This window comes from Procambarus clarkii, chromosome 68 (genome assembly GCF_040958095.1).
Source record: "Procambarus clarkii isolate CNS0578487 chromosome 68, FALCON_Pclarkii_2.0, whole genome shotgun sequence".
Taxonomy (NCBI): Eukaryota; Metazoa; Arthropoda; class Malacostraca; order Decapoda; family Cambaridae; genus Procambarus; species Procambarus clarkii.
Window position 1 is genome coordinate 29,940,898 of NC_091217.1, and position 15,279 is coordinate 29,956,176.

Here is a 15,279-nt window from a genome sequence, read left to right on the forward strand (position 1 = left end):
GAGTCTCGTCCTTTAGATTTCTGCACTCATCTTCAGCTTCCCTATAATGATCCCTTCTCTCTCTGAACTTCGTTCTGCCCTGGCCCTCTGCGGTTCTACGGCGGCGGGCTCCGATGGTATTCATTATGAGATGCTTCGCCATCTCCGTCCGAGCACGTCTCAGTATTTACTGAGTCTGTATAATCGGATCTGGGAGTCGTCGTCAGTCCCTGAGGACTGGCTCGATGCCGTTGTCCTCCCTGTTCGCAAACCGGGGTCTCTGGGTACTTCCTCTAAGGACTTTCGCCCTATTGCTCTCACAAGTTGTGTCTGCAAACTCTTTGAACGTATGGTTAACGTTCGTCTGATGTGGTTCCTGGAACACCATCACCTCCTCTCCCCTTCTCAATTTGGTTTCCGCAAGTGCCGCAGCACGACAGATGTCCTGGTGAACTTGGAGGTCTATATTCGTACTGCTTTTGCCGCGAAGACCTCCGTTGTTGCCGTCCTTTTTGACCTGGAAAAGGCTTACGACACCACTTGGCGTTATCATATCCTATCTCAACTTCATTCTTTTGGCCTTCGTGGTCTTCTCCCTCTCTTTCTCCGCAGCTTCCTCTCTCATCGTTCCTTTCGGGTGCGCCTTGGTACCGCTCTCTCTCCCTCTTTTCAGCAATACCAAGGTGTGCCCCAGGGTAGTGTTCTGAGCACTACTCTTTTTCTGGTTGCCCTCAATGGTCTTCTTTCCTCTCTTCCTTCTGGTGTCTTCTCCGCTCTCTATGTCGATGATCTTACCCTTTGCTGTCAGGGTGATGATTCGCCTCTCCTTCAGCGCCGGCTTCAACTTGCAATTGATGCCGTGTCGTCTTGGGCCACAGATCATGGCTTCAAGTTCTCTACTTCTAAGACTTGTGCCATGACTTTTACGCGGAAACGGGTTGTTCTTCGTCCCTCTTTGTCACTTTATGGTCATTCCCTTGAATACAAAGATTCCGCGAAGCTTTTGGGGTTATTCCTTGACACTCGTTTGTCTTGGTCTCCCCATATCTCTTACCTCCGTGTTGAGTGCTCTAAGGCCCTTACCCTCCTTCGGGTCTTGTCCCATACTTCTTGGGGGGGCAGATAGGCGCACTCTCCTTGCTTTACATTCCTCTCTCGTCCTGTCTAAGCTCGATTATGGTTGCCCTGCTTACTCGTCTGCTTCTCCTTCTACTCTTCGCCGTCTTGATGCTTTGCACCATACTGGGTTGCGCCTCAGTTCTGGTGCCTTTCGTTCGACTCCCATCCTTAGCTTGTATGTTGACACTGGCTTCCTGTCTCTCCAGAACCGCCGTGATCGCTACTGTCTTCGCTATCTTGCGCGGTCCTTGCAACATCCCTCCTCTTGCCTCGGTCGTGCTTTAACTTTTCCCCCTCCTGCGGTTCCTGTTCCTCTTCACCACCTCCCTCTTTCTGTCCGGTTATCTCTCCTACAGGATTCTCTTTCCGTTCGTATTTCTGATGTTTCTCCTCGTGTTGTTCCTTCTTTGCCCCCGTGGAGGGTCCCTCTTCCGCGGTTTTGTACATCCTTGACCCGTATCACTTAAGCTTTTACCCCTCCTACGGTTCTAAAACGCCTTTTCCTCGAGCACTTTTCTTCTCACTCCCGCTCCGTTTCTGTCTTCACCGATGGGTCTAAGTCAGCGGACGGTGTTGGCTACTCTGTTGTTTTTCCTGATCGCACTTATATGTGTCGCTTGCCTCCAGAGACTAGCATCTTTACAGCGGAACTTTATGCTATTCTCTATGCTCTTCGTCTCCTGCTTTCTCGTTGTCAGTCTTCCTTTGTAGTTGTTGTTGACTCTGGTAGTGCCCTCATGGCTCTCGGGTCCTTTAATCCGGTTCATCCAGTAGTTGTCGAGATCCAGCATTGGCTGTTTCTTGTTCACAGTAAATTTAAGCCGGTTGAGTTTTGTTGGGTTCCCAGTCATATTGGTGTGTCTTTAAATGAGCGTGCGGATGCTGCCGCCAAGGAAGCTGTCCGCTCTCGTCCCATCTCTCGTAAAGGCATTCCATATTCCGACTTTTACCCGGTTATCCATTCCTCAGTCCATACCCGTTGGCAGGCTTCTTGGTTGTCTGTTACTGGTAACAAGCTACGTACTCTTAAATGTTGTGTTTCCTCGTGGCCGTCCTCCTTCCACCGTAACCGGCGGTGGGAAACAGCTCTGGCGAGGTTGCATATTGGCCATACTCGCTTAACCCATGGTCACTTGATGGAGCGCCGCCCTGCTCCTTATTGTCCTAGTTGCATTGTCCCTCTTACGGTCGTGCATGTCCTTCTTGAATGTCCTGACTTCCAGGACGAGCGTGTGTCTTGCTTTCCGACCGCCCCTCGCGGTCACCTGTCCCTCGATAGAATTCTTGGTGACTCGGATACTTTTGGTATCGTTCGCCTTATGCGTTTTTGTTCTCGTATTGGCATCCTTGGTGATATTTAGCGCCCTCTGATTATTTTGCGTATTTGATGGTGCTACATAGCCTTCCTGGTTTGATGCCTTCTTTTGATAATTACTTACTTACTTACCCAAGCCCGGCATGAAACTAGTCTCTACTTGTGATAACTTGGTCCAACAGGCTGTTGCTTGCAGCTGCCCATAGGTCCATATATCCACTACAGCCCAGTTGGTCCAGTACTTCTTGCAAGAACTTTTCTAATTTCTTCTTAAAGTAGTCCACCTTTGTTCCAGCACAGTACCATACAGATTCATGGAGTTTTGTCAAGTACAATGGATTCATGTGATAAATATTATGGTAAAGTAAAATTTTTGACAGTAGTGAATGCCCCACCATAAGATCTTAGTCAGAGACATCACTTGAGTTTTTGTGTGCCTCCCATATGCTATTCATACACTAATCTTATGTGACTGTCAATCAAGTCGATACAGCCTCCCACTGTCTACTCTGTACAGCAGCAGCAGAAGTGTAAAGAGCAAAAAGTACCACATTTAGAGCTATATACATCACAGATTTGCTCAAAGTCAATCACAAATTTACCCCTTTCTCAATTTCATCAGGTTGAAAAGCATTGGCTCTTGAGTAAGAAACAAAAAAGCTGTGTCATAGTGAAAAGGTTTAACATTTTAAATAAAAAACTATATACAAGCTGTAAATATCTCTTTCATTCATTCATTATAGTACAGTATTACATGTATTATATAGCATCAAAGAAACAACCACACTGCAGCACAACCCTGAAATCATTCGTAACCAAAATAAAACAATTCATAATTACAGTACAGTATTTTAATTTAAATTGCCTAAATTATAAATCTTTGCTAAAATTACACAACTGTGCTCACCCACAGAAGCAGAGATCAATCAATAAACATTCAAATCATCAGAAACTTCTGAACATGGTCCCAATTTAGTACAATAAAGTTCATTCAACGGACGTCTGTGCAACAAGAGGCTACAAGCCATCACCAAGCACTAAATGTCTTCAAGAGAACGTTTGATATAAAATTATAAATTACAAACCCTATATAGTACTGCAAGCCAACATGTGTATCAAGTAATGAAGGCTTATTTTAATGAATAAGAGACAATAAGCCTTAGATTTAATGTGCAAATCTTTTGAGCAAATTAGGTTTACAACTGTTACAATTTTAGGACTACAGAATTTGCCAATATTTTGTATATCCCACTAATTCATCAGAATAATGACCATTTCAATCTAAAAATTAATATTAAGAATTATTCCAATGCTTTTAACAGCATTTATAATTTTAAAGCCGTAACTTGCTTTAGGTTTGGGTGGTTTCAAAAATCCAATTTTTCGTAGATGTCTAACAATAAATGGAGTGGCGGTAAGTGTTATAGCTATACGTGCTGGAGCAAACACCTTATGCACAGCATATGCCACTACAAATGTGGCAGCCCCTGCTGCTCTCACAGTGTTCAAATCTACGGCACTTACTTTTACACTGTTAGCACTACCAGCTACTTCAGCGGCAACAGCCTCTGCCACGTCTCCCCTTTGAAGACTTTCTGTGGCTGCAACCTCGCCAAGAGGTTCCTCTGGTGCAGCTGCTATGGAGGCCGAAGTTTCACAACCCACAGTAGCAGCAGCTCCCTCGGTCACCCTTCCTATGTTGATGCCTAAACTCTTTATCAACCCCGTCATATCTACTCCACTGAAAATAAAGAAAAAATAAATTAAATAAACAGGTCCAATATTAAGGTCAAGACTAGTACAAACAGCTGCCACCCAGCCTAGCTCAACCGTTAACATGTTCTAACACAATAGATTTTGCACGAAAGGCAGACTAAGTCTATGCTTTGAAGTATGGAGTACAAGGAAAAAAATGGAGAAAATACTGTACATCAAGTATATTAAGAATTTTAATTCATTCTAAATTCTGCTGTTGTAGCCTGTCAAAATATTACACACAATCTTGTACACAATGTATTTTATATAGCACTAAGCAGCAGTGTGCCAGTGGAACCCCACTGAACCAACAACTCGGCTAACAGACTATTTTAAAGTAGATGGTGAACAAGTGGTTTTACTGATGCTATACATAGAATTTTTTTTTTACCAATATCTTTACAAACTGAAATAAAATCAAATTCTTTAGCTTCACTTCATAACATTACACTAAAATTCAACCAATGTGTGTGTCACCCATAAGGATTCCTTTTACACAATGCCACATGTCATCTGAATGTATCAGGAAGAGCTCAAAAGTAGTACAGTACTGTACTCTGAGAAGCCTGAAGATAACTGTTCATGGTTGTAACTGAATGCATCGAGCCTGAACAAAGTCTTCTCATTCCAAGCATAAAACAAGAAGGAAATGCACAAAAGCATCTCCTGATAAAACAAGCCAAGACCAGAAAGCTAGTAAACGTACTTGCCTGAAAGTTTGAACAATGTACTAATGAAAAAACTAACCATCTAAAGAGGCACGAATCTGAATTGTCCACGACGAAGAACAGGCACGTTATCAAATGCCCAAGTGGGCATCAACAGCACACAGCAATGATTTGCTTTTTTAAAAAGGCTGCCAAGCTTCAAAGACAACTAGAAAAATCTAGCCAAAAATCAAGATGTAGCTCTACCAAAGCAATTATATATGATGCAATGATGTTGAGCATAAATTGCTGAGCCACGTAAAGAAATAAAAATAAGGAACATGGGAGCTGTCACACACCGAAATCAGGAGCCAGGGCTGAACTGGCCATAAGAAAGTAAGGTTGTCCCTGGATGAAACCAAAGCTGAAGGTGGCTAACAAATTTTATTAATGGAGAAATAAAAAATTGAGGGGTAAAGCTAAGCCATAGTGGCACCACCAAGGTGCCATTATAGGATGTAGTAACAGTCAGAATAAGCCACTTGACCAGACAAGGCCATAAGAAAATAATAAGCAAAAGAACAAATAATGTACTTAGAGAGAGAGGGAGAGAGAGAGAGAGAGAGAGAGAGAGACCTCTGAAAACATACTCCCCTATAGTACTGTGAATCAATTTGGCCAAGAAACAACACTAGGATCAGAAAACTGCCCAGGAAGCCATAAGATACAGACACCCAAAATCCTAAGCGAGGAGAAAGACAAGGAAGGGAACCAAGTTGGGATACCAAGGAGGGCCAAGAGAAGAATCTGGAACAGAGAAAACTTAACGTGACACCCATTGGTACATAGTCAATCCAAGATGATGCACAGCACCGTCCTCATGGAATGGGGATACACAGACTGGGGCGCGCACACACTTGCATGCACAAATTTGCATGCACAAATTTGCAGTCTCGTTAAAATTCCATCAGATCCACACTGAATACTAAAGTCAAATGGTTACTAAAATAAGGTTTCTACCACCAACACAAGCCAAGATTCAAAAGAGGTCATCCAGTAATGCACACGACACGCAACAAATGGGAACAGAGGGGAGGACCAAATTATAAGAGGCCAGAAGAGAACCTATGTCCAGTGTCCAACACCACAATACTAGGGACATAGGAAAAAAAAGGCGAGATGGGAAGGAAGGCACCAGCAGAGAGCCAGCCAATGAAAGAAAACACAAAACTTGCAGAAATGCAGGAGAAAAAAAAAAAGTAACGAGTTTCCAAGATGCACTTTAAAGCACCAGAACACAGTAAAATGCCATGAAAGCCTACTGCCCAGGAAAAGCACTACACAGTTCCAAGGTGCTGCTACACATTGCAAAGCAACAGGACATACTACCTGCAGCACAGTTTTGGAGGTTTGTAATGTGCTTCACCCTTTTTGTCAAGCACCGAAATGAAAAACTGTCTGCAAGATAAATCTCGTGCCCTTCACCGAAGAAGATGAGGCCTGGGTGCAAAGGCAATCTCTCACCTCAACATATGGGTACACAGAACAGGGGTACACACATTGTTAGCACACGAAGAAAACCGTCGACTGTTTAAATAGTCTATTCTACTGTTGCCACACACAGTCTCCAGACCTCTATAATCAAGTCCACTCAGTTTTAACAGAGCAACACGCTTCACGAGGGATCCGAGTCCCAAACTGCCAAAGGTTATGAGGGCAGTACCTGGGTTTTTCTTCAAGATGATGGTAGAGTGGTGGTGGTCGAGGAGGTCACCAGAGACATACTTGTCATCCTGGGCCCACTGACCACCAAGCATGTTTAGATGAACTGGGGCCTTCCCTGAAATTCCATAAGGCTTGGGGACATTTGTTTGCATCACCTGAAAAGATAAAAAAAATTTAATTAAACCAGAATGAAAATACAGTTTTCTCTATGCAGGCGATGAGTCACAATAACGTGGCTAAAGTATGTTGACCAGACCACACAATAGAAGGTGAAGGGACGACGACGTTTCGGTCCGTCCTGGACCATTCTCAAGTCTATTGTGATGAGGGAAGGTGGTGAAGGAAACGTTTTAACAAACATGACCTAACGTAAGCTTACCCTTCCATTCATCTTTCTCTTTCCTTTTTCTGTCCCATGTTTTCTCTTACGATCCCTTTCTCATTCCTATTACTATCCCCTTTATTACACATTACCTTTCATAACTTTTACCTTTCTTTTTCTTCCTCTAAGATTTTCTTCTCCTCTCTCTCTCGCCTATTTATTGCCTTTGCCTCATCACAATCGCTTTGAGAATGGTGCGGGACGGACCAAAACGTCGTCATCCCTTCACTTTCTATTGTGTTGTTTGGTCAACAAGTATTTCATGCTTCATTCAAGTGGTGAATGGATGCAAAGTAGTGGTTGGAAAGTGGGGGTGTGCAAGGCTTAAAAGGCAATGTGGATGTCTTGGTGGGTGTGTTCAGAGACAAGTTTGTTCCTCTCAAATGCCTTGTGGGCATCGAGTCATACATAGAGGTGAAGGGAAGGTGATAAACTGGAGTGATTTGATTATGTGAAGAAAGAAGTGTATGAAGTGAAATATGCACGAGAAGCTAGAAAAATTTTTGTGGGTCAAGATCAATATGCAATGCTGTGCAAAATTTGTGCAAGTGGGAGGTATTCCAACCAGAACCAGTGTGAAACAAGTGTCTATATTTAAGTTAAGAGATGGTAAAAGACAAATAATAATTAGATAAAATATTAAATAATGTAAGGGAAAATCACCATTTAACATTATTGGGAACAGAAACCCGTTTGACTTGTGTAAAAGTCCATATAACCCTACTAACATATCCCAGAATGCAACCTCCAACACTAAGTCCCAAAATGAGCCCAAACACCACACTGCCAAGGAATCGAACCCAGGACCAATTTTGCAGGCTAACTGCATTTTATTTTTTTGTGACACATTTCTGGATTCATCATATGCACATTTTTAGGTTAAGTATCACTATACTTAACCATTTATACTTAATGTTTCACTCAAGTATAAATAATTACCCTTGGGCATTTCATATCACCAGTATGAAAACCTTAGTTTAATTGTATTTTTTATTTTCCTGAGCTTACATTTTGCCACTCAGAATATCTGTTACACTATGCTCTCAAAGGTCACAAGAATTGTGTAGCAAGCGATATGCAGTTCACCTGCTCATCATTCCATTACACCATATAGATAATGGATACCCACTATGTAGTTTTTATAACCTAAATTACCATGGCTCATTAGCTAAACTAAAGTACAATAAATGTACATGAACATTTATGAATATTAAATTAAAAAAAATGTTAAACCAGTACCACCCAAATCTTTTGACTCGTCTGCATCCAAATAGGTCTTTTCCCAAAGGCATTTGCATATGCCTGGTTGTGGTGTACCAAAGTAATACAAGGATATTCACATTTAAGGAAATGAGGAGTGGTGCCCAATTTACCATGTAGTATTCATCCTTTAAATATTTTTGAATTTTAAATAACTTATTAAAAAACAAAAAAAAGCTTCACAGAGATGCCTTACTGCATCATTATGTTGTGTATAACTTTCTTAACTTTCCCAAAAATAAACTTTCAAACAAGGACTCTTCAAATATAAATACTTACTACATGGTTCAGTTCTATGTGGTGTCTAAGGAATGACTATTATATACAATAAGGATCTTACTTTAGGTATAAATCAAACTCACCGAAGACAAAGAAACTGTGATGCGTGCATCATAAACATCAACGTGAGAGTCAACAGGCAGTGTTCCACGGTTGTAGGCACTCTGTGACCCTTGGTTGCCCATGAACCCTGAGCTAAACAAGCTGCCCACTTGGTTCAACTGTGAAGAAACATCTCTGTTGCGACGAGGAGAGAAACGTGCCTGCAAAAGAGAAAGAAAATTACCAAATACCTGTACTTTTATTCAATTACAGCACAGCACAGTTCCTATGTTATTCATAAACCTATTTTTCCCCCCTCTCCTACAATTTATTGCTGAATAATAAAATTATCAGAAAGCATATACCTTTCTATATGGGAAAATTACCCTTGAACCTAGGGCTTTGACCTGCCTGGGCACAAAAATTGCAGTAGGCATTTTCAGTCCTCGTTAAATGCAAAGGAAATAAGTTTAAAACCATGAGAATGGAAGGTTAAAAGTTAAGAAAATGTTCAATGTGCAAGGTTCATATGAGAATAAAAAGTGGAAGTATTAAAGCAGGAGTAAGAGAATTAGAGGAGTAAGGAGAGAGTTGGCTTTCTAATGAAAAAGTAACCTGAAGAATTAAATGGCAACTAATACTGTAGTTGTCAAACTAATACAAGCTTCATGGGCTTTGTAGGTATGTGAATGAAATTTTAGTGATTGGTCATTAGGTTTGCTCAAGTGAAAAACAAAGACTTTATGATACTTTGGAATGCTAGGCTTGCATTATACCAAAACGTTACAATAATTATTATTACTTTTGACATTTACTCTAGTTAAGTGGGACTAGGCCTCAAGTGACATGATTGGTATACAAATAAACAATGACTGTTGTACAGTAATTAAATGTTATATATTACAAATCAAATTTTCAGGCATTAGGAAATGCACAACAAGAATGGGGACAGACAGGAGGTACTAAATTACAAACCAGTGTCAATAACAAGTAAATATAAAGTGCTGGAGACTAATCGAGAAGAGAATAGTGAGCACCTGGAAAGACTAAACTTTTAGTAACAAAATGTCAGCATGGACTGAGGAGGAGGAAGTCATGCCTAGCAAACCTGATTGAATTTGAAATCTACCCAGGAAAGATGTAATCTGGGTAGAATGCATTTTCCTAAACTGTCAAAAGCATTCGATGTTGTTCCAAACAAAAGACTGGCGTAAAAGATGGAAATGTCAGCTGGGGTAATTGGGAAGGCACTAAACAAAGTAAGGGAGTACCTGAAGGACAGAAGGCAAAACGTCAAGAGGCAAGGTCTCCAGCAGGAGGAATATAATAAGTAGGATCCCCCAAGGCTTGGTCCTGGGACCACTACTGTCCTTAACTTGTATTAATGAGCTACCCAAGAGTGTGTGTGCTCATATATTCTGCTATTTGCAGATTCTGTGAAGCTAATGAGGAATGTAATAATAGAGAACTGCAAAATGTTGCAGGACCTTTACAAACTCCAGGAGTGGGAAAACATACCGGTAGTTGATGGAGTTCAATCCACTAAGTGTAAGGTAATGAGGATGGGGAAAAGGAGAAAAGACCAGATGTTTATAACCATAAATGGGAAGCAACTACAGGAATTCGAGTAAGATTTGAGAGAGGATATCATTTGAGTCCAACAATATCACCAGAGGCGCACAAAGGTAGGGTGGCTTTGGTAGCATATGGGATGCTGGTGAACACTAGTAAGTAGCTTAGAAACCTAAATCAGGACTATTTCAAAGCAATCTACACAGCTTTTGCTGCTGGAATATGCAGCATTGGCCTGAAATACACACCTTGTCAAATAAAACTAAAATTTAAAAAGTGCCAAGGTTTGCAAAAGATTAGTTCCAGAGCCAAGATGCTTAAGCTAGAATATGTTGAAGGAGGTTTACCTCATAACCCAGGAGGACAAAAGAAACAGAGGAGATATGATCACAACATACAAGATACTGAAGGGAATAAACAAGGTGAACAATGATAGCCTCTTTAAATTGAGAAAAAATAGGACAAGGTAATTATGTAATTATCAGGAGAAAGTACCAAGCCTTTCTAACTATACATTAGAGGACAAGTTTAAGCTGGTAAACAAAAATAAAAAGTGCATGGAAATACTCATACAGGTTATCAACAAGTGAAATGCACAGAGAGAAGATGAAGTGGAAGCCACCTCCATCCACAACTTTAACAGCAGATTCGACAAAGAATGCGATTGTCAGAATTGTTCAACTATAATGCAACAAGTACAGCACAATAATGCTAGTAGGCAGGGCATCCCCTTTGTAGTCAGAGAGCCAAACACTGATAGGCAAGCACAAATGTACTTTATGTTGTGAAGTGATACACGGGTATAAAAAGGCCAATAGGGTGTGTTCCTGTGCAAAGATGCATTTTAAATTACATACAGAACAACCCCAATTACCAAGTCAATCTGTACCTTCAAATGTTCAATGTGAAAATTGGGTGGTTACCGGGCATATTTTTATATATTCTCGATTCAATAAACTTCAATTCAAATTTCTTTCATTTAGAAATGTGCATTTTGGAGAAGAAATTCAGTAGGTGGATTATTTTATAAAGTTCTCAACAATATTATAAAATCATACATAGCTGAAAGAAACTAGCCAATCTTTTATACTATTAACTATTGTAATCCTTTTTATAGGGTAGTCTTTATAAATACAGTACTTCTCACATCTGTCGAGTTAATTGAATGACACCCTTAAATTCTCCCATGTCTTCAACATACTGTACCTTTTCCGACGCCTGAAGCTCCTCTACGTTTGCTGGCATGGGTATGTGTGATGGTTGAAAACTGGTCATTCCACTCGCTGCCTGATGCATCTTTTGCTGTGGTGGTTGCTGCTGTTGCTGCTGCTGTTGCTGCTGCTGTTGTTCTGGTAAAGGAAATCTTCAATGTTACATCCCACTAGATGTATAGACACTCATTCTTTGCACAAACATTTATTATATGATGGGTATATGTTAGAAAATATAATGGATTGTCGTGGTCCCCTTAAAGCCATACTCGTTCAATTTTTTGCCAGACCCATTAAAGCTTAACCTGACTAATAAATGCTGCACACATCTAGAGCCTGGCTCGGGTAGTAGAAGAATTCCCGAAACCCTATCCAGGAACTTCTGCTAGAGCATGCTAGCAGAAGTTCCTCAAACCTTTCACTCTATTAAAGGTCTCTGCCCTTTTTTTCCATAAACCTTTCCACTGTTCCCTTCTAAACAACTGTCGTCTGCCTACTGTATGATCCTTTACCATATTTCACCCTTATTTACCATTGGTAAATGATCCTAAGGTATTTTACCATGTTCTTACCACCACGGTGTATTGCACTTCACTTGCTCCACAATTCATCCCCCCCCCCACACCATGTTATACTCTACTTCACTACCATAACCATGCCACATGCTTATACCAGCCAACTCTCAAAATCATAATTACCATAGCTTGTAGTCTTTAGCACTACCCCTATCCATAAGAAAGTTTAAATTCCATTTGTCACAACTGGGAGTAGAATACTACCCCACAACATTCCTACTTTCATTATATTCTTCACCTTTCATACCACTCTTCTATTCATTATACTCTTACAGTACCCACCATACTACTACTTTCCAAATTGGCCCAAAAAATTTGAATCTTGCTACCTCGTCTAGTATGTCATCCTATATTTTTATCCTACAGTTCAAATAGCTTCTCGGCCAAACACATCCCCAGACTTCACAGTTGAACAGCAAAAGAACAAAGAACCGAGACAAACTAAAGGAGTTACACACAGGCCAGTACAGACAAAGTACTGTACAGACAAAGTTAAAAACAAGGATTGGGCAGGTGATCATGACAGTGGATGGAGGAGAGGATTCACCCAGTCAGGCAGACCTAACCCTATAGATTTGTCGACAAGCAGGCACAATAACTATAGTATGTATGGAATAATAGTATGCAGGAGCAATCTTACATGCCCCTAGGAACAATGTCAGGTGTTTAAACTGCTTCTACACAAATACCAGAAGCCTAGTAAATAAATTACACATTGTGTGCATACAGAGGCCGAGAATCCTGACTCTTTTAGGAAGTATTATCATAAACATATTAATGTATTTAATACTCTGTCAAATAGTGTATGGCAGTGTCACCGAGTTAGTAAGGATTACCCTTTTGTTAGAATACAATAGGTTGGCGAAATTGCATAGGAGTGCCTCTCCAAGTTAGTAAGGGGGAGTGACTCCACCAGTGGAGTGGTTAGTTGTGAGAGATAGGATGTTTTAGCTGCTGAAGTTAAGTAGATTGTTTTGCTGGGCGTTATAAATCTGACAATTTTAGGTCTGGTATACAGTGATTAATTTATTACAATTTATGTTATCTGTGATCAAGTGCTGGTTCAAGTTTTCTTTATTTTATTATGTTATTTGTTTGTCCATTTCATGCAGTATATTGACGGGCCACCTCTTTTAATGAGGGAGACATCTCCTGTCACGCAGGGTGCAGTCGTACCTCCAAAGATCTCCAGTATCATCTATTGATACTGGTAATGGCTCAAAAGGGTCACCACTTACGGGCTATTCATGCCCGTGCCACCTTTTGGGTGGCTTAATCATCATCAATCAATCAATCTTTAATGAACAAGTGTTCAATTCATTTTGCTGCTAGCAGTTGGGAGAAAAATGCCAGCAAGAAGTTTAGAAGCTGTTATCAGGTTCAGAAGGATTACAGAATGTGAATGTTAACTGTTTTACAGCAAGGGTAGACCTTGAAGTCTTCCAGGGATGAACATCCCTTGGAGACATGATGATTAAAATACTAAACAATTTGAAGGATGTTGATCTGCAAATTTGTTTTTTCCGAAAGGTCAGATGTAAGGAACAAGGGTTACAAGCTCAACAAGCCACAATGTAAGACCGAGAACGGGAGATGCTTTTTCACCAGCAGGGTTATTAAGGCATGGAACCACCTACCCACCAAAGCCATAAATGCCAAAACTCCAAAAAATGTTAACTTTTAAAGTACAAATGGAAAAGATAGACAAATGGGGAGAGGACCTTGAACAAGCCGCCGGCTTCCTGTCCTTGTTGAGTCCATTAGTGTTAGTGGCTCTCCGGCAAACAGGTAAACACTTCTTTTGCACACATTGAGATTATAATGCTACTGAATAATTTTAAGATCACAACTTGGAACATTTACTACAGCAATTTTCAGCAACATATAATTCATATACAGTAATTTGTATTTTTATTAACATTTAAAAAAAAAATCAGGTACATGCTTTCTAATTTTTACAAAGTCGTGCATGTTCCTTTTACATTCTACCTTTTATGTGCTTGCAGAAAAATTAATTCTTAAATTAATTTATATAATTCAATATCAACAAATTATATTGAAGCCTCACAAAGAGACCTACACGATCTCTACAAATGGTCAGAAGACTGGCAAATGCTCTTTAATATAGACAAATGCAGGACCTTACATGTGGGAATAATAATGCTCATCTTGACAACCAAATTAACATTACCTTGCAGCAGATCGATAAAAAGCACCTCTGAGTCAGGACCCATGATTCACTGAAAGTTAAATGATGGATTCAACTATCAATCTTCCCGGCCCTGACTCCGGGACACCAAGAGGAAGGGCCGGGAAGTCAACCAAAATAAGTTTAGTTTGTTGAAACGTGTGTACGATCTGACCATTACCTTCACCTTGCTTGCTTCCTCTCAAGAACATTAATATAGTGAACAACCATAATTCAGACTAAACTATTTAGACTCATTAGAACAATCTGCACCTAAACAATCCACTCTTCTACCACACAATGTTTATCATACAGAGTAATGTGAAATAACTCGTGACCATCCGGTCCCCAAGGTTGGTCAGGGTCACCTTCTCTTGTTGTCAGGCTGGTGTTAACCGACCCTTGGATGACCTCATTGTGTCCCCCTTGCACGATATAACGCAAAATGACACACCTATACATACACAACTTACAGAAGGACGAACAGGTAAGTTATAACAGATAACAACACGGTGATATAAGAGGTTCTTACCTGCAGAGAGTGTGCTTGTGTCTGGCTCCTGCTGACACCACGCGCCCGGCCCTCACACCTACCACCATCACTGACATCTTCTAACACTCACAACTCAACGTTACTGTAGAAAGAGAGGACTTGTACTGTTGGCTAGTAGAGTATTACTGGTGCAGCGTAAACCTTCCCTCGGGGCGGCTCAGTGTGTTGTGGTTGACAAGTGATTGATTGATTGATGAAGATTAAGCCACCCAAGAGGTGGCACGGGCATGAATAACCCGTAAGTGGTGGCCATTTCGAGCCATTACCAGTATCAAAAGATGATACTGGAGATCTGTGGAGGCGCAACTGCACCCTGCGTGACGGGAGATGTCTCCCGGACCAAGTGGTGACCAAATGGTGTATCTTCTTGATTGATGAAGATTAAGCCACCCAAAAGGTTGCACGGGCATGAATAGCCCGTAAGTGGTGGCCATTTTAAGCCATTACCAGTATCAAGAGCTGATACTGGAGATCTGTGGAGGTGCGAATGCACCCTGCATGATGGGAGATGTCTCCCTTGTGAATGTGCTAAGATGAAGATGAAGCCACCCAAAAGGTGGCACGGGCATGAATTGGTAAGTGGTGGCCCTTTTGAGCCATCACCAGTATCAATAGATGATACTGGAGATCTGTGGAGGTGTGACTGCACCCAGCGTGACGGGAGATTTCTCCCGTGT

General features: G+C 41.0%; 1 protein-coding gene across 1 annotated transcript; it reads right to left on the reverse strand.

The window, feature by feature from the left end:
- Positions 1-3,118: 3,118 nt before the first annotated feature.
- Positions 3,119-14,748, reverse strand: LOC123747213 (uncharacterized). Its single transcript, XM_069311021.1, has 5 exons — positions 14,582-14,748; positions 11,282-11,424; positions 8,545-8,724; positions 6,539-6,695; positions 3,119-4,154 (listed from the first exon to the last, which is right to left on the reverse strand). The coding sequence occupies exons 2-5, from the start codon at positions 11,369-11,371 to the stop codon at positions 4,147-4,149; spliced, it is 435 nt and encodes a 144-aa protein (XP_069167122.1). The 5' UTR covers positions 11,372-11,424; positions 14,582-14,748; the 3' UTR covers positions 3,119-4,146.
- Positions 14,749-15,279: the final 531 nt, after the last annotated feature.

Coding starts and splice junctions, on each gene's coding strand:
- LOC123747213 (XM_069311021.1), bottom strand. CDS start 11,371: ATGCATCAGGCAGCGAGTGGAATGACCAGTTTTCAACCATCACACATA. Junction 8,725..11,281: donor AGCTTCAGGCGTCGGAAAAG/GTACAGTATGTT, acceptor TCTCTTTTGCAG/GCACGTTTCTCTCCTCGTCG. Junction 6,696..8,544: donor TCACAGTTTCTTTGTCTTCG/GTGAGTTTGATT, acceptor TTATCTTTTCAG/GTGATGCAAACAAATGTCCC.